Here is a 20,449-nt window from a genome sequence, read left to right on the forward strand (position 1 = left end):
TTACATTCATCAAGAGAGCGAAGAGCTGAGGTAAGCGCGGCATACATTCACAGCGTGGGTTCAGTCGGGCGCACTTTAAGATCATGCCTAGAAGTTTAACTTAATCATAGGAATTCATTTAAAAAGTTGAAACTCTCACTTTGCTCCGCACCGCTCCGTTATGAATGCCTGAGCCGCGCGGGCATCTGGACGGGATAAAAACATGCGGAAATAGCTTCTTCTACTGGCTGTAGATTTGACAATTTTGACTGAATTTTTTTGATTTTTGCATCATTGGAGGATTTTTTCCAGATATAAATTGCATAATTCTGCGTCTCAGGGGGATATGAGAGGGGAAGCACGATCATTCAAATATACTACCCGATTTCTACTGATACAAAGTTTAATGCTAAACCGCTGAAGTAACCCTTTAATAAATGAGCACATTTCTACATAGAACTGTTTCTGAGCACATCTCAGCATTCCTGTGTATTAACAAGCTGACATGGTGCATGCCAAACATGACAAAGTCTAATCTTGTTTTCTTCCAGTATGTCACCTCACTCTCAGCCACCTCAAACTCAAGCCTCACTGCAAATCATCCATGGCAAGGCCAACCTTCCAGTCGTGACCCTACTTTCACGTGAACAAATATAAAACGGAAGTTTAGCAGTAGGGTTTAAGGTTGAATCAACTGGGGCTTGATTTTTCAACCATGCCTTTGGGGCCAATTTAACACTAAGCTTGGCTAATTTACTAGTCCTGTTTTATATTTGATTTCATAGCTTGACAAGAATTAATTCATAATATGCATGTTATTTTTTTAGTTTTGTAATTTTTTCTATATCATTTCTAAGCAAGACAGATCTGAACAAAGAGAACATAAAATGCTGTGGGAATTTGTTGTCGATTTCCAGTCCGTGTCTATTTTATGCTAACTTTGCTTTGATTAATTTAAAGATAAAATGAAATTTGAATGTGAATATCAAAATACACATTTCAATTTAATATCTCCATAACAGTGAGTCTAACCTTACAAACTGCATGGTGTAAATTGTAGGAGGAATTCACTTTAATTCATAATTAGCAAGGTGTCAAGAAGAGTTTGTATTTTGTAATCTTGATTTTCGTAAATTGAAAACACAGCAAAGAGAAGCGCATCAGAAAAGCTATCCCCAATAAATAGACTTTTAATTAGTTTTTTTTTTTTTTTGGTCAACATTTAAAGGGCCAGTTTTGTCACTGTGTTTTACTGTAGGGTTGGCACTTCTGCAGATGGGACGGTAGCTGGCAAGTATTTGTTTATAAACCCTACTTGTTTGGGTACAATACTTGAACTAACTTCTATTCAGCAAACAGTGTGAATCCATGCAAAGCCTTTTCCCAAAGTCCTTTTGAAGGCGACAGCCCATTGAAGGAGGAGGAGAGAGGGATTAGCGTCTTCAGCAGCAGTGCATTTCCGAGGGAGCTGATTAGCTCGCCATTCATTGTTAAATCGAGCAAAGGAAGGCCCTAGAGGACTGAAAAGAGCCAAATAGGTGGGCCTGGAATAAAACATCCACAGGAAGCCCAACACAGGCTACATGAAATTTTCCCAACATTTTTTTTTTCTCCTGAGATGGTGGCATGAAAAAGGAGATTAGCATACAAAATTAGATGCTAGATGATTTGTGGGGCGACTTGGTTCATGTTTTCCCTCTGTCTCTACAAAGTTAATTAAACTAGTCTTAAACAGTAAAGAAACATCCAAGCGCAAAAACATTGGGAGTGCTTTGAGGATTACCAAGACTGAAAAGGGGGCATTTGTGAAGAAGAAATTGAGAGAGGCGTGAAGGAAGGAAGACTATAATTAAATGCTCTCTCTCATTGTCTCTTTGCCCCAGGGTTATGTGACATCAAGCTGAAGAATACAGAAAGAAAAGGGTTATATATGCCCAAGACAAAGAAATCATTAGGTCTGACCAACAGTTTGCGGTAAATAATTAAATTTTACAATGTGTGGGACTGGGATACTGGTGATTTATGATATGGTCTTTCATTTTTTTATGGTTAAAATGTCATTATTATTATTATAAAGCACATTATTTCAGAGCAAAAGCAGAGGATGAGCAGAGGATGTTTTGCTAAACAAACAACAAGTGGCTTAATCTAACCTAAATGAATTAAAACATTAAAAGAGGATATCTATTACATCATTTTAATTATGAAAGCAAAGTAGAAAAACACATAGAAAGAAACTATCATAGAAAAACAGCACTATAGTATCTGTGCAATAAATTAACAATATACAAAGTGCTTCCTCTTATTTACAGTTCATATACAGTATCAGGATAATACTATTATCAGAATGCTAAAATAAAATAAAAATAAAAACAGGCAGGAAAACATTAGGCAAGAAATGATTCTGATGGCAGCTGGAGAAGTGGCCTGAATCGTGAATTCAAAACTCCTTTAAAAATGACCATTCCAATAAATTATCCATCAAAGTACATCACTGTTGGTGAATGAAAAGGTTATTCACAGTCTATTGTGCTATATATTGGTTAGATGCGGTGTTCAGTGCTATCTTACAATGTATACAGGAGTCATTTTGAATTGCTTATGTGAAATAATACAGATCAAATATGTTTAAAGTATCAGATCTGGAGATCTAGGTGTCCATTAAAGCATTCGGGTCACTTTATTCTTAAGCTCGGGGTGTATTCTGAGACAATATCATCTGCTTAGCTTCTAGACCACCGTAGCGAAACAGTTCAGGACATCTCTAGTGCTTCTTCTTCAAACGATAGCTTTTCCTGCGGCTGGCACTGTCGTTCGTGACCCGTTTGGTCCTCTTCACACAGTAGTACTTTGTGACAGTTTTGCGGCACTGCTCGCATTTCACAGCGCAACACCAGTGGAACTTGCAGTTGCAGCTGGACACGGTCTCGGCCCTGCGTTCCTCCACAGCCAGACCGCACTCTCCGCACAGCCGCTTGCAGCTACGCTTCTCCCATTTGCTCAGATTCTTGCCCTTCCTCAAGCACTCACGGCCCTCCGTGCCCGGCAAGCCCAGAGTGCGGTTCTCCAAGCAGTAGTCGGGGGAATCCTCCAAGTGCACAAGCTCTTTACGAGAGATGGAGCTGAAGGTCTCCGCGATCGCCCCCCGGCCGGCCGCGCTGTTCCCCGCGCCGCGTAGCAGGTCCACCTTTACGGCCCTGTGATATTTCTCCTTTAGGTAGTTGCCCACCTCGCGAAACTCCGGCAACTGCAGCCAGCAGGTCTGAGTGGTGCAGCTGCCAGACACTCCATGGCACTTGCACGTCCTCTGCATGGTTCCTTTCACTGCCTGGTTGAAGAGAGGATCTCACGTTAAAGAACGTACTCATTCATGCATTCTAGAGGAAAATGTTCATGTTTCAAAACATTCTAATTAGGATTGAACTCATCAGTCGAAATATACAATGCGCTCTTTAGTAGGCACCCTATACATCCACTTAAACAAGCAGAAGGAAACTGTGAGTTAAGAGCAAGCGGTTCAAGGTTCAAGTCTGGGGATTTCTCTTTTCTTGGTGGTCGTACAAGAATTCCTGACTTCGGCTGAAACAAACAGCTGTCCTCTAAAAAGGAACGCCTCTTTTCTCATTCACTCGGCGTAAGACGCAGAATCAGGGTTTCACATCGAGCTAGATTGTTAAGCGCAGGAAAGGGGTGTATTTATTTTGCATAGCCATTGTCAACATGTTTTCTGTCATAGGCAGACCCAGTGGCAAGTCCATTGAGGAGGAAGTGAAAAAGAATTCTTTCACATTTTTTCAGTTACAATGATGCTCCAGGTGCCAATGAATTGACAAAACCTGCAGACGGGGCAAAGACAGGATAAACAAAGAGCACTTGAGCCACATGGCTGTGATCCCCGTGGCTCTCTCAAGTACAACAAAGACCAACATAAACGTAAGATCCTTATTGCAAGAATAAAACTAAACACTTATTTGGGAAGCAACAGAATACAGAACCTTTGCAGTGTGCGGACCCCTAGGTCGTCTAATTAAGCTTGCACCACTGATCCCAAGAATCTCAAGTTAAGGCCTCGTCATAAAAGACATTCACAGGCTGTAAATAGGCCCTTCTGGTACAGCGCACACTCTATTGGGAGAACGAGTGGCACCTTGCTTATGGGGCTGTGAATGAAACTCTTGGGTGGTAAGCTATCATTAGAAGCACTGAAAAATTATTCAAAAGCCACTCTGCAAGCTGTTGGTGGCCAACAGACATGCCTGAATTTTAGGCCGCAACCAGCCCAGATGACTTCATATACCTTGCGTCCTACTTCGTTGTTGTGCAGGTTCATGGCGGCTCGTGCGTCCTGTCCGGTTTCCAGCGCATCCACAAACTGCTTGGAGATCGCCTCTCCGAATCCTACATTATCGCTGCAGCCTCCCCACAGCCATCCCTGACCACCTGGGATGACAACAGAATGATGTGTTTGCTAGATTAAATTGAACAGTTCTGTGACAAGTAGGCCTGGGGCCAATAATTAGAGAATTTAAGAGCAATTTTTTAGCTTATCTATAATTATATAGGGATAATGTCCATGTATGACGAGAAACGGAGAGGTTTTGCATCACCCTGACGGGGTTTATTCTGCATTAACATTATGTACATTATCCAACTTATTACAAATCAGTAAATAATTAAGACATTAGACATATTAATCTTAGTTGAAATATATGATTAGCTCTTTAAACACAAAGCTTCCAAGGGAGAAAGCAGGTGCTAGCAGGCGTCAAGTTCAAACCAGATAGACATTTAAAAGATCCGGTACAGTCATACAACTTATTACAAGGAAAGCGGTATTTACACATGAGTAATTATGGGGATAAGATATATTGATTTGAGATGCCTGTTTGTTATCTTTTAATCCATTACAATGAACAAAACAATCAGCGCAAAATCTCAGCAGCAGCGTTTGTATGAAACGAGAAAGCGGAAGCGTGATACCGGATGACATAATTGAATAACTGTACACAAAATATTGATTTGAGTTTTAATATTTCATTAGCTCATCAAACGCAAAAACTTCCACAAGGAAAAAACATTCCTAGCAAGCATAAAGCTCCGACTTCAGTTACCCAGATGAGCCTGTTATCAGTTTTTACCGGTTGTTATAACCGGGAATAACATAACCGCTGGATGGTGTGATTAACCAATCAGAATCAAGTATTCCACAGAGCAATAACTATAATTTATACACTATGGAATAACTCAAAAGTTTGGGTTAAGTAAGATTTTTAGAAATCGATACTTTTATTCAGCAAGGATGCATTCAATTATTGAAAAGTAACAGTAAAGACAAAATATATCTATTTCAAATAAATGCTGTTCTTGTGAAATGTATATTCATCAAAGAATTATGGAAGAGATACATCGTCGTTTCCACAATACTATTAAGCAGAATGAATTTTATATAATATATCCTTACTTATAATAAGAAAAAAATGCTTCTTGTGCATCAATTCATCATTCTATGATTTCAGTCTCACTGAAGACTGCAGTAATATTGCTGCAAAATCAGCTTTGCTTTCATAGGATTAAATTACATTTTAAAACAAAGAAAACAGTTGCACAATATTTTACATTTATTTAGTTTTATTAAATAAATGCAGCCATAGTGAGCGTAAGAGAATCCTACGAACACCAAACTTTCAAATGGTATTGTATACATTAATTCTTCTGTGAAAACGGTTTCATTTGAGCTGTAATGTTGTTCTCATCATTCCTATGGTTGTTTTCGATTTTCATCAGAACAAAGTTGTAAAACTGAATATAATTTCACACAAAAAGGTTAGTAAGTGATATTCTACATTACAATTATGTTAACATACTTGGCCTATATTGAACCCAGAATATTCCTTTAATGTTAATAGACTTTCCAGCTATGTTGAGATTTAGTTTATCACCTCGCTGGCCGTTCCTGGTGTCATCACATCCGCAGTTGTCAAAGTCCCCCAGGCTGCAGTTCCTGGTGAGGGTATACATGACTCCAGCAGAGCTGATGGCATGGAAAAACGCTGTTTCTCGGTTTGCTGCGATTAGAAACAAAATTGAAATTAATATTCTGTGGAAATGGCATTTTATTTATCTGGTCTATGAAATACCAAGTTCTGTGTATGCTGGTAAAATACAAGAGCATCTACTTTTTTTACTAACATCCTGAGTTAATCATGATAATCTCAGTAGGGATGGCTTTTGACTCTTATTTCTCCTGCATCAAACAGAGAATAGCCCTGTTGGTCTGCTCTCATATACATGTATTGTCGTTCTGGGGTCGGCACTGGACTGCGACAGGTCCTCTCTTCGGCACTTAAGGAATGCCTAATGAAAGGAGTCTGAAGTAAACCTTTGACCCACACCCTTTGACTTGAGAGGGCGTCCATTTCACTCACTCATTCTGACGCACAATATCCCCTTGGTGGCTTTTCTACTTGCCTATTAACAGACCAGGTTTAATTGACTCAAGAATGCAGTGTTTTCAGGCACATCAACATTTTAAACAGGATCATTGTGTTTGTTTTAAGAGATGTTTCTATGATTGATACAGATGAGCTTTAAGTCCCTAAACACATAATATACATAACACACACTCTTGCACTTTTATTCTATTCAAATGTGTGCATTTTAGAGATCTGAAAGCACAATATATATAAAACATCATCAACAGAGGTCATAGTTCTCACCGCTTCTGAGTCCACTTTGGGTGGAGAGCTGAAGAGCCCTCTCCGGGCAGTTCCAGCGGTCCCACGCAAACTGATACTTGCACTCTTCAATTCCACTTTGAGCTCCTGCGGCCACACTGCTGGAGTAGATCAAGTAGGCCTGAAACAATGCAAACCACAGAAAAAGACTTGGGATGAAATACACACTCACTATGAAGTGGTGGCAAAAAAAAAACTGTGACTAAAAATTATCGTTTTTTTTATTCTTAGCATGCACAGTTCATATATAAATGCACCTGTATGTTAATTTATTAAATTATGATATTTAAAAATTGTAGTGGAACAATAGTGAAATCTTTGAATTCAACATTTAATTTATTTAAAACATTAATACAATTTGTAAAAGTATTATTATAGAGTAATTTTCTAGCTTTTTAATTATAAAGGTAACACTTTAAAATAAGGTTTTATTTGTTAACATAAGTTAACGTCATTCGTTAACATGAACTAACGCTAAACAGTTCTTCTACATGCATTTATTAATCTATTACATTAACATTATAAACTTAAAGTTATCATTTACTATAACATCATTACAATCAAATGTTGTATATGTTAACATTAGTTAATGCACTGTGAAATAACATGAACAAACAATGTAAAATTTATTTTATTAACAAACATATTTCTCATGGTAAGTTACCCAAAAATGCTGGGTTATTTTAACACAAATTTGGTTCAAATGTGGACAAACCTAACTTAAATTAAATTTTAAGTTGAATTTTTCAACTCAATTTACAACTCAACAATTATATATTTGATCCAAATTTGGGTTAAAACAGCAAAGCTTTTTTAGAGTCAGTGTAATGCATTAATTAATGTTAACAAATAAGTACTTATAGAAAAGTGTTACCTAAAAATTTAAAAAGCACGAAAATGGCCACATTATGTCTAATTAGATTTTTAGAAATGATATTAAAGTTTTAAATATGTTAAATATTAAATGTAAATATTTCCCTATGGTTCCACAGTGGTCTAAATGTATGTTTGCTAGATATTTATTTTTTCTTTCTGTTTTTGTTTTCTTGCAGTTCCACAATGGTACAAACTTCTATGAGATTGATCAGAAATGCACACAAAAAGTAAACAAAAAGGGTCTATGTGGCTGTGAAACTGTGGTTTATACAATCTAATATGTCTCAAGTGGTTTAGAAGAGACAGCACCACAAGTGCTCTCACGGGCGGCTGGGTTGCTAATGATGACCACCCACCAAAGGCCCCTTCCCTTGCCACTCAGTAAAAAGTCCTCACAACTTCACATTGTGAATGAGCTGAAGTGTGTGAAAGCTATATGGTCCAGTCCACCCCAAGCAGCAAGTAATACCTAATCCACAAAGAAGATACACCATGTTCAAGAAATACAGCACCTGTGGAGTTGCCACTTGCTTGCATTGTGATCACAGGGTCACCATCAAACATTAACTACCCAAATCCATAAATGATTTTGACTTTTTGAAGTTTCTCTCTCCTGATAAAGATCACCAAAGCAGAACAAAAGATGTTGGCTTACCTTTGGGCCAGTCATCAGGAAATTATTCACTGACCTGGAAGATAGAGCAGCCTATTAAGTCAGCTGACCCATAACTTGTATATGTTCCCTTTGAAATTACAAGTAGCCTAAAGCTTCACATTGACAAAACATCATGTTTATACATTTTAAATCAAGTTTATCTAAATACAAATAGGCTATTGATCTTAAAAGTACATTTTCAAATGGAAATTATAGCAAAACGCACGTTAAGACATAGAACCGCTTCTTCTCCTCATGCTAACCAATGAAACGAGTCGTAAAGCATTTTTTATCACGGAACGTGACTGGAAACCGATTAGTTGTGTCTGTTTCACCTCTATTTTACAATCCAGAGATTAGCACAGGATACAAACGGTCGACATAAATACACTCAGTGGGTAAATTAATCAGAATCGCCAGACTAAAATAAAATAAAACGCAGAACTCACCAACAGCAGCAAGACTTCATGTGAGCCATCAGGATGAAAGCGTAATAATAAAACTCCAAATGCATGAACATCCTGAGAGAGAAAGAGAAAGAGGACTGGCAGACTTTTATTCACCTTGGAAAGCAGAGGGGTCTGCAAGAGCTCTATATAACCTACATCCAGAATTCGGAGGCTGGGGGTCTCATGTGTGAGCCAAGGGGGTTCTGAAATGGAGCTCCTCTCATCCCAACAAGAGATTATCTACTTAATTAAAGATTTTCCCTTTTCTTACTCGTTCAGCCAATCAGAACTATTGTACCAGAGAGAGATTGAAATGATCAAAAGGGCACCCTGGGCTCCTCCAGGACAAATAGCTGGGAAGAGCTCCCTGTGTGCTAACAGTTGGAGTGAATTAATATGAAATCAGGATGGCATCTCTAAGGTTGTGCCTTAAAACTCAATTTCAAGAGCAGCATGAAAGGAGCTGATACAGTAGTGGCTGATAACGCTCAGGGATTACTGACATTATCTGCTGGATCAAAAGACAAATGTTATTTGTAGCGTTGAGAGGAATTTATAGGCTTATAAGCATGTTAAATTCAATTTATGAATACATTTAGCCTAGTCAAGATAAGATGAAATCCTGTTAAATGCACATAAAGGCTTACATGAATTTAAGTAAAATAGTTTTTATTTTATTATTTTTTTAATTAGAATTAAAAAAGAATCCGCAAGACTGGGACTACATTTTTTCTTTTTTTTACTGACGCAAAAATAACCAATTTCAACCAATACCAACACCATAACCAATAACCTTTTTTTGTTTTGTTTTTTCAAAAAGGCACAATTCTGAAGGTTCATGCGCGAGGAGCTGAATTAAAAGATTCAAATAAACAGCTGGAATTAACGTAGTTAAGGAGGACAATCGACTTTTCGTGTGTTTCGGGAGGACTTCATAACTCTTTTTAAAGTGTTATTTTACCTTTTCTCTCGGTTTAGTCCTTAGCTGACGCTTCATGACCTTTAGGTTCTGCTTCTTTGACGTCCACGTATCTTCTCTTGTGTAAAGTAGGATTAGGCAAGTTATTTGGGAGATTCCAGAGGGATGTTTTTGGATTAGGCTTTGAAAGGCTTTCATATGAAGTAAAGCGATTTTGCCACATATTCTAAACCCACTGTTTGGCCTATTTGAACGTGAGTAGATTAAAAATCAACCTCCCCCAAAATATTAAATAAAATATATAGGCCTATTCATTATCGTAAAATAATGCTCAATGGACGCTGTATAAGCCTAAACCTAAAATGTAGGCTATTAATGGTTTTAGCATGTGCTCGCAAAAGTTTGTAGCCTACTTATTTTCATAGATGCAATATAAATAAAAATACCAACCAACATGTTTAGTAGGCTAATTCATTTTTTTAAGGTTTAAATTCATAGGCTAACTTTTTTTTCTTTTTCTTTTTCTTTTTTTTTAAATTAGGGCTCCATTGAAACGTTTTTTAAATGTTTCTTCATGACGCTTAGGCTACTATAATTTTCGCGCAGTTGTGAATGTTTAATTAATCGGAATCACATTGACTTTGATTTTTTCTTTAAAAATTAAACTCATTTATGAATAAAACACTGTGATCGGCGTGACAAAAATAATTTTTTTGACACTACACGTTCAAATCAGATGTACACACATTTTATTCAATTAAGAAAAGATTAATATTGATTCATAACAAAACTCACGGTACAACTCGCAAAACTCTCCCACTTATAGAAATTTTGGTTTATGGTACATCAAACAACATTCCTTGTCAACCAGCCCATTAGGCTCCCAGACATTAAAGGTCAACACTGTATAAATAAATAATTTAGCTGTAAAATATAGTGTAATTTTGTCTCTCCTTCCTAAACATGGGTGTTTTTTTTAAATATAGCATTTGGTGAGAATATTTTTCTGATTGTTGGAGAAATCCAACAACCGATCAAACATTAATGAGAAGGAACATATAGGGAGCTACAGGTTGTCATTCATTCCTCAGAGCCCACCCCAAATGATACGTCAGATTTAAAACTTCTTAAGTTTATAACAATTCTTCTGATGCTATACATCATTTTGGCATTTTCAATTTTGAGTCTAACCCAAAATCTCCCTATTCCATAAGGCAAAGGGCAAGATACTATCTGATGACGACAATTAAATACTCCAATCCTTGGATTATATAGTAAGGACAAATAAATGTCCTGGAATACATCTGCTAGGATAAATGTACACCTTAATACATTTAACCCCACAGGTACATTTCTTCTAAAATATTTTCTGGTCAAATATTTTCCATAATAAGTCATTTGATGATTCAATGAATTATGTGGAAAAGAAGTCACCATATACCTGGTCACATTTGCCAGATACTGTTTTACAGGACCACAAGAGGCCATGGAAACCAGAGAGAGAGCTATGCAATATGGAAAATGGAATACAAATTTCTGATAAATTGGTCATTTCACTTTCATCCTTAAATTCATCATTATAAGCACCACAGATCTGAAGACATTTGCATTGGCATGTAGAATAATTTATTTAAATAATAATATCATCAATAAATATGATCAATAATGCCAGAAGATGTTTCAATGTATAGGCCAGGGCTACTGTCAGTACTAACAAAACTATTCCAAACAGAACTTATCACTGATGTGTCCAAGTTGCACCAGTGGGTGTTTCAGAAACTATCACCTAAGAAAATGTAGCGCCAGTAAATTAATAGCATGTCATCTTAATTTTACAGCTTGCATAGCTCTCTGGAAGGATATTTTTTTAATTAGAATGTAACTTAGCCAGAGAAACCTATTCATGAGAGAGGGCTGTAATGAGGCACATGGCTGTTTAACTAGTAAAATACCACCTCTTGCCTCTTGAGGCAGACGGAGACATAATGATCCTCCCAATCTACGGCCTTTACCATCTCCAAAAATAATCCCCCACAGTCATGAAAAGGAAAGAATTCTTAAGAACACATATTAGCCTGACACACTCTAGAGTTTCTTATTTCGTATGAGAGTGTATACAGATCAATCTTCACTGCACACTAAGAAATGCTTTTGTATATGTTGGCGTACAACTTTTTTTTGTTTGTTTATTTGTTTATTTGTAATGTACTGATCAAATCAACCACTTTTATGACTGCCATCACCGGTGCGTAGAACACGGGCCATGATGGTCTCACGAGTTACCCTCCTGCAATCCGTGGCAAGTCCAAAGAAGCACATGAGATCGATAAATGCTTTGGTCAAGTTCAGCCGACTGCCGAACTCACTTGTAGCATAATCATGGGGGAATGTGTGATGATAGTTGTGAAATCCTTCACCTGAAATGAAATTTGCATTTCCAATCAGTACATACAAAATAAGGTTTTTTCAAATAAATGCTGTTCTTTCTATTCATCAACAATCCAGAAAAATGTATCACAGACAGTTTTATATATAATATCGTAAAAAATATCACAAACTGTTTTTGCACACAAATGTATATTATATAAACAATGTATATTATCAACATTGATAATATTAAGAAATGTTTTTGAGCACCAAATCAGCTTATTAGAATGATTTCAGAAGCATCATGCGCAGTGTTGGAAGGGGGGATGCATTACAAGTAACTTTAGTTACATAATTAGATTACTTTTTAAGGTAAAGTTACACTTTAAAAAAAAAATCAATCATAGGTCTTATAAGGTGATAATTAAAAATAGTGTACCAGTATGTACTTTCTTTAAAAAAATGTGGTTCAGTGTTATCTAGAAAATAATTAGAACATTTCACTAATAAAACCAAGAGATACATTTTCAAAAAAAATTATAAGGAAATGTAAGCAATTTTGAGGCTTGAATTGAGACACCCCTCGCTGCAGCCTGTAGCACGATGACGTAGCTGGATCAGATCCAATACGTACTGGATGGTGGATCGTCATGGCAATGTCATAGCCTACTGATCTCTGGGTTAATTTATAATGCGAATGCACTAGTCTTAATGTATGATCATTATTGTATATAGATGATGTTCTAAACTGTGTAGTTTTAGTACTGATAAATAGTATTAAGTAATTAATTGATGAATAAATCATCTTTTCATAAATGTCATGCTTAAATGTTCCTAGTTTTGCTGTACATGCATGCAAAACAGTTAAAATTTGAATATATTCTGATCATACTTGCTGATGAGTGGAAGGAAAAGTGGAGTCAAGTAATTGTCTCTGTAATTTTAATCCTCAAGGTACAATGCAACGCGATCTGTAAAGAACTTTAAAATGCCAGTAGCCTACACATTCAAGGGAAAATCCAAAACGTGTGTCCTGAGGGCATGAGCAGGTTATTAATCATTATTTTTTCGCGAGCCATTTGATTAGGCTATTTATCTATCCAGCAAAACTCTCCTGTGCATTCAAGGTCCCCAAAACTCTACTGCGCATGCGTATATGACGTCATCGAATTGTGAATGAAACAATGCGCGTCCAGTACGTGTTGGATCTGATCCAGTACGTCATCGTGCTACAGGCTGCAGCGAGGACTTCTTGCTTGAATTGAGGAACTGATTAAGTTGATAAAATGAAGGGGAAAAAGGCTACCTATTTATTTTAAGAATATTAGCTCAATTGTGCAGTTTTATTTAGAGACACCATTGTTAGTTTCCCTGCGTGCATTGCATAAGGCTGGAAATGGAGAGCTAATATTGAAATTAATTGAAAATTCTGTGTTTTTGAGTGAAGGGAAACATCTGTTAATGTTTAATGATCAGTTATGTTTGACTTTTGAAAGAGTCTCTCTTATGTTGAAGTTTTGATCATTACCATTGTGTGGAAGAGTAGATCTTATGGTTAAGTTGTGGATAACTGCATGTATACTAATAATGTGATGCATGTTGCTTTGTTCAATGAGCAATAACATTGCTAATGCCAGTGCAGTAACAAGTTTGTTCTGCTTGTGCTGTGCTAACAGCATAGACTATTAATTATACAACATAACTCAAAGCCAAATATAAAAAGGTCATTTCCATTCACTCCAATGTAAACCCTTTTTTAAACTTTAAATAAGCACATTTTACTAAAATATTAAATTCATTGTTTCAGACTAAAAAATGTAGGTGGTTTCTTTTTCTTTCTTTTTTTTTTAAAAGTAAATAGCACATAACATTTTTTACAGTGTATGCATTACTTTTTAATTAAAAAAATATCCAAGTTTTTTCCCCCCAAATAAGTAACACAAGTTACTTTATTTTCTGACCTCTCCTGTATAGGAGTGACTTTGCATTTCCTTCAGTCTGAGGAATATTTATGCAACTTTTGGTGTGAAAGGACCTTTACATTTTTAAAAACCTAGTTTTTTGTTATTAAAAAAAGTAAGCACAGCCTAGGTGAGAAAATGTGATGCAAAAGTAACTTTCCATCAAAAGTAATTTGTTACCTTTTCAGGGAGTAACAGAATATTGTAACGCATTACTTTTAAAAGCAACTTTTCCCAACACCGATCGCATGACACTGAAGACTAGAGTAATGGCTGCTAAAAAATCAGCTTTGGCATGACAGGAATACATTCCAATTTAAAATATATTCAAATAGAAAACTGTTATTTTAAATTGCAAGAATATTTCTCAATATTACAGTTTTCACTGTAATTTTGATTAAATAAAAGCAGCCTTGGTGAGCATAATAGACTTCAAAATATACATTAGTGTCCCCTAACTTTTAAATGGTGCATACTGTTGATCTGTTTGGTCATACTGTTAATATTAAATGTTAAGTAAGGAAGATATTTGGAAGAATGTTTGTAACTAAGCAGATCTTGGCTACCATATTAGGGGGAAAAAACACTACGGTAGTCAATGGGTGCCGAGATCTGCTTGGTTACAAACATTCTTCCAAATATCTTCCTTTGTGAACAGCAGAACAAAGAAATGTATATAGGTTTGGAACAACTTTAGGGTGAGCAAATGATGACAATTTTAATTTTTAGGTGGACTATCCCTTTAAGCTGGAAAATAAAAGACATTGTTCTTACCAATGGCGCTAAAGGCAACAAACTTGTTCTCTCTGGGATTGATGCTGTTGTCATATGGCCTCATTCCCCACATGTGAGCTGCACTGTTGACCAGCCAGGTCGCATTAAGGACCACAGTGTATCGTAGCAAACAAGGGACAAAGTAACTGGTCAAAAGAGTCTCTTCCCAAAAGTACCAAGGTACAAGTGTGGGGATGAGAAAGCACATCACCACCACAGATAACTTGTAATGCCTAGGGACAGAGAAATGTAAGATATTCAAAACAAACATTCCGATTGCTGTTCTTCTGTAGTATTTCTGAGTTTCTGAATTAACAACAGCTGTTAAACCACAGCTAGACCACAACAAAACGTTTGTAATGCTGACTAACCAGATATTCTCCCATTATCTGATCTGGCAATTCTATGAGGCACGTTCTTAAACCCTTAACAAAAAGCTCAGCACTTTTGTTGGACATCATTCAAAGTGATCGAAAGGGATATTGATTAATCCACACTAGATAGTACTAAATATGCAGCCTGGTTCAGATGGACACTCCTAATGACAGGGTAAGAGGTGTAATGAATAATTCAACTAAAATCATTTTTAGCTCATAAGAACTGAAAAAACCTGGGTCAAAGTCTTGTACATTCACAGGGTTTCATCCACTGATTCAATTATTCAGCGCTATTGTATCAGATATTGTTCATCAACTGTATCATTTTTGAGGTTATCAAAAAATTTAAATCTGATGATTTTTAATAGCCAAAATAAACCAACATTAAATCATGTTATTTAAAAAAAGGAAAACATTTTATGAAGTAAAAGTATCCATCATTCAAAAGTTTGAGGTCGGTAAGAAGTTTCTCAACAAGGCTACGTTTATTGGATCGAAAATACATTATAACAGTAGTTGAGAAATGTTATTAATTTACTGCAAAGAACTGACCCCAAACTTTTGAACATTAGTGTAGCTGAGAAGATTTATAAAACTGAATTGAACCATTCACATTTTCTTACTGACCTCCTCTGAAACATTACAACTCCATCTGCTTTAAGGTCAGTGAGCTCCAGTTTACATCCTTTCTCAATCACTTCTGGGTGTTTACGGACCAGCAACCAGCCAATGTGAGCAAAGAAAAAACCTCTGCGGGCATTGTGTGGGTCCGCATCAGTCTCGGAAAACTTGTGGTGGACACGATGATCTCTGGCCCACTCATAGATATCATTCTAAAAGGATATATAAATACATCAGTGGAATTCAAGTGAATGAAAGCTGCAAAAAGAGTAATAAACCTATCCAGCAAGTACAAGTACTCATTTGGCAAATGCTTTTATCCAAAGTGATTTACAGTACACTTATTACAGGGAAAATCTCAGGTGAATGTCCTGGGGTTAATTGCTTTGCTCGAAGGGCACAATGATGATCGTTCGGCTCTTGTGGGGTTTACACCTATTAGCCCAGATCTTTGACCACTCTAACCGCAATCTTCATCTGAGCTGCATTCACACTGCATAATTTCATGTGAAAGATTGTTTCATCCACTTAAAAATGTTTTACCTGAAAAGCCATAGAGTTTGCAACCGCTAGGAAGATTCGTAATGGCAATGAGGCTTTGTAGGACCTGTGGCTCCAAAGGCGATGGGCGCCGGCTGTTATTCCAAGAGCACTTACTATGAAACACACTCCCGCTGTCACATTAAGAGAGAAAATAGAAAAGAATGTTTAAAAACAAATTAGTCTGAACTACACACAGCTCCTATAGTGTTTATAGGTGTGTGCGCCCTTAATTTGTTCTATGAGAGGACAGAATGTCTCACTGTGTGTTGTCAGACCAGGCTGCAAGGGATGTGGGATAACAGGCCACAGACTGTGAAGAAGGCCACACTGTTATGACCCCGCTCAATTTACAATGGAGAGCCTATTTCAACAGCAATTGTTCTTTGTTCGTCAGGGTGCAATATTATGCGTTGCTGTGATGCCAAAAATGTACACAACAGTGCAGCCCAGTTTAGATTTTGGGAGGATTTCAAGTTATTCACGGGACTGTCTCGCTATCGCTCACGCATACTTACAAAATGTTTTTTAACATTGTTCTACATAACAAACTTAGCCAGGACATAGTGGCCTGACATATTTTACATTTTGACACATTGTTGATAATATCTGAGAAGAGTGATCTCAACTTGAATCTGTAACAACAACACAACAACAAGGGGAAACCATGGAAGTGTTTTCCAGTTACACCAATTATGCAGTTACAGGTGTTAAATCACATAATGGCCACCTGCCTCAGGAAGTGACAGCAGACATTGTTAGGCTGTATGTAAAAGATTTACAGGACTTCTCTGAGCTAAGAAAGTAAAATGACATGTCTGATTTATTAATCATGTTAATTATGTTAAGACAAATCAGCAGATTCATTTGACTTAAAATCAACACTCATATATAATTTTCCAAAGAAATTCTAATGTACACAGATTGTGCAAAATAGACTTTCACTGAGCATTATTGTGAAAATAACTAACATTTTTATGCATTCCTAAGATTATCAGCCTATATTTGTCTTAATGTAGTTTATTTCTAGATTGTTTTTTTTATTCACAGTTTTGAATTAAATGTATGTTTAAATGAGGGTTGTGGTGGTCGTTATATTAATATTAGTAGGCCTACATTTGAGTTTCACAATAAATGTATGCACAAATATGCAAAATATCAATATTTGCTAGAGTAACAAATCACCTTAATAGGCTGTAGATCATAACATTAGCACTATCTTTGCATTGGTTATAATTTCGAATTTTTTTTGCAAAAGGGGTATCATAAATAGACCTGATGAAAACACAGAGTTACATATTACAACATTCCCCAGTCTCCCTATTCATTACCATTAGGCCATAAAACAGAAACGTAGGCTAATAAACACACGAACAGGTTGCTACAAAGAGTCAGAATAAGCGCCACATACTCACTCCACATGAATGTTAAGAACGAGACAGATGGAATAATCGTCAATCCATAAAGAGCTCCTATGTGCAATAGAGTCATTAATAAAACGTTTCTCCATACGATCTGTAGTGGGACCGGGCCCTGTTTCTCCTCGTAAGCATCATCATAAACATCCTCCGTCGTCGTTTCGGCCATTGCTTTCATGCTCGTTACAGTCTCCTGCGAAGAGAACGAGTCGATTATATTTTAACGACCGTCGACAAAGAAGAGCCATCTGCCATTTCAATTACTAATATTTTAAAAGGCAAAGCCTGGCTTAAACCATGCATACAATGAATAGGCTCCATTAAATTCTGCACAAAATGGGTGTGACTTCTGCCACAAAAAAGGCACGCGCTGAAATAAACGCGCATTCGAGCAACTGCTAGGCGCTTACCTTGTTTGCGATACAACCATAAAGAATTATCGCAATTTGATTGATTCGAGCAGGCAGGTTCTCGCGTCGAGCGGTTTAATTTTTTTTTTTTTGCGTGTCTTAGCCTCTGATTTCGTTTAAAATGATGCAATTGGGCGCGGCTGAAAGGATGCCATCCTGCCCTTCCAGTTTCATTGGTTGCCCGGTTATCTGATGCTCATGTTGTGGACGCCATGAACGCTGGTTTTTGATAGGCAACGTTTCAGCTGTTTATTCTCACTGTGTGATACAGATCAGGTCACAACAAAGCTTGTGCCTTTTAAAGCCACATGAGTAAATTAGGAAATGTATGCCTTTCTAGCACAAACGGCAAAATTTCCTTAATACTAGATTTATTCTTAATCAATTTTGCCAAAACAATGAGACATAGGCTAATTGTTATGACCATCTGTTCGAGTTAGAATTGATCATGTGTAGGCTATGCACAAACGCTTCAGCATATAATTTACATATAATTCTGCATATGAATATAATTGAGTAAAAGAAAAGGTTCTTAATTCATGGTTGATTAAGAACTTTAAAATCCATGAAACTTTTTCATTGCATAAAAGGGTCTTTATTTTTGGATGATGTTTCTTTAGATTATTAAAATGTTCACACTAAGAAAAAAAAGGTTATTTTAAGACATGTTCACTGAAACGTTCTCAGGGGAATCTCTGGTTCTTCTACTGCACCATTGCGAAAACCTTATTTTGGAACCATTTTTTTAAAGTGTAGTCTAGTGAGTCTTATGATGCTAAAAAACAAATATGTTTGTATGTAAATGTGGTTTAAATGCAAATATTCTCCAAGAATATGAGATTATGTTGTTGCTAACTCAGTCCTACAGGTGAACACAAGCCAACATGTTCCTCTCGTGAAAAGCCACTCATGCTAAATCAGTTACAAAAGAGGAACTTATGTGCTAACATTACAACAACTCTATAGTTCATCTGTGCTTGCAGTGGAAGGGGTTATAATTTCCCAGATCTCAGCTCTAATTTCAAAATGTAGCCTACTGAGCAAATTACTGTAATTGAATGGGATTGTATTTTGTGCTCATATTAACTGATATAGGCTACTGCACAAAACGGCTCAGTCTTGTGAATCCGGTCAAAAGGTAAACCATTTACATAATGTTTTCTCAATCGGTGCACTTACTATTTTGTCCAGTTCAGTAGGAGATTTTGTTGCTTCATCAAAATCATCAGCCCGTCTCAGCCATAATTGTGTCATACTCCATGCCCAAGGTAAAAGAGAAAGAGTATGGCACATGAAAATGGCTACACAGCACATAATTGTACTGGTCATGATTGAATTATTCTGTGGATATGTTCAACTGTGAACTTTCTGTAATTGTTTAAGGAATGTGTCCTATGTCACAACCAACTTGATCATACTTACTACCATTAGACCACAAATCCTGTAAGTATACATAAATACACAGACTGTCCTACACTTACAAGTATGTAGCACTACACAAGATGGAGGGGTGTTGCAATAGTACCCCCTAGTGATAATGTAAGGGGTCTGCTAGTATTTAAAAATAAATATATAAACAAACAAGCATATGTAATATATACATAAATACACACACTACACACATAATGTGAAATAATTTTAAAAGCAGTAAAAATTGTAACAGCTGTTTCTTACACTTCATGAGTAAATAAAATTTAAATTAATAAGCTTTAATTGAAAATTTAAATTAAGCTTTAATTGAAAATTTAAATTAATACATTCAAAAATGTAAACTTCAGTAGACTGGGTGATGTATCAAATATAAACTGATCAGGCATAACATTATATTCCTAATATATTGTTGGTCCCCCTTTTGCTGCCACAACAACCCTGACCCGTCGAGGCATGGACTTCACTAGAGCCCTGAAGGTGTGCTCTGGTATCTGGCACCAATATGTTAGCAGCAGATCCTTTAAGTCCTGTAATTTGTGAGGTGGGCCCTCTATTGATCTGACTTGTTTGTTCAGCACATCCCACAGACGCTCGATTGGATTGAGAGCTGGGGAATTTGGAGGCCTAGTCAACATCTTAAACTCGTTGTATTCCTCAAACAATTCCTGAACCATTTTTGCTAGGTGGCAGGGAGAATTATCCTGCTGAAAGAGGCCACAGCCACCAGGGAATACCGTTTCCATAACAGGTTGTACATGGTCTGCACCAATGCTTAGTGTCTGTCAAAGTAACACCCACTTGGATGGCAGGACCCTATGTTTCCCAGCAGAACATTGCCCAAAGCATGCCTCCACCGGCTTGTCTTCTTCTCATAGTGCATCCTGGTGCCCTGTGTTCCTTAGGTAAGTGTGCCTGGCCATCCATGTGATGTTAAAGGA

General features: G+C 36.8%; 2 protein-coding genes across 2 annotated transcripts; both read right to left on the reverse strand.

Annotated features, from left to right (window-relative positions):
- Positions 1-2,258: 2,258 nt before the first annotated feature.
- Positions 2,259-10,202, reverse strand: wnt8b (wingless-type MMTV integration site family, member 8b). The gene is made up of 6 exons (XM_067420855.1): positions 8,694-10,202; positions 8,245-8,278; positions 6,696-6,834; positions 5,919-6,044; positions 4,277-4,419; positions 2,259-3,307 (listed from the first exon to the last, which is right to left on the reverse strand). The coding sequence occupies exons 1-6, from the start codon at positions 8,762-8,764 to the stop codon at positions 2,744-2,746; spliced, it is 1,077 nt and encodes a 358-aa protein (XP_067276956.1). The 5' UTR covers positions 8,765-10,202; the 3' UTR covers positions 2,259-2,743.
- A 142-nt stretch (positions 10,203-10,344) lies between these two features.
- On the reverse strand, positions 10,345-18,311 carry scdb (stearoyl-CoA desaturase b). The gene is made up of 6 exons (XM_067420856.1): positions 18,081-18,311; positions 17,668-17,863; positions 16,256-16,386; positions 15,719-15,924; positions 14,715-14,947; positions 10,345-12,029 (listed from the first exon to the last, which is right to left on the reverse strand). Exons 2-6 carry the CDS (start codon positions 17,846-17,848, stop codon positions 11,830-11,832), a joined length of 951 nt encoding a protein of 316 aa, XP_067276957.1. The 5' UTR covers positions 17,849-17,863; positions 18,081-18,311; the 3' UTR covers positions 10,345-11,829.
- Positions 18,312-20,449: the final 2,138 nt, after the last annotated feature.

This window comes from Pseudorasbora parva, chromosome 17 (genome assembly GCF_024679245.1).
Source record: "Pseudorasbora parva isolate DD20220531a chromosome 17, ASM2467924v1, whole genome shotgun sequence".
Taxonomy (NCBI): Eukaryota; Metazoa; Chordata; class Actinopteri; order Cypriniformes; family Gobionidae; genus Pseudorasbora; species Pseudorasbora parva.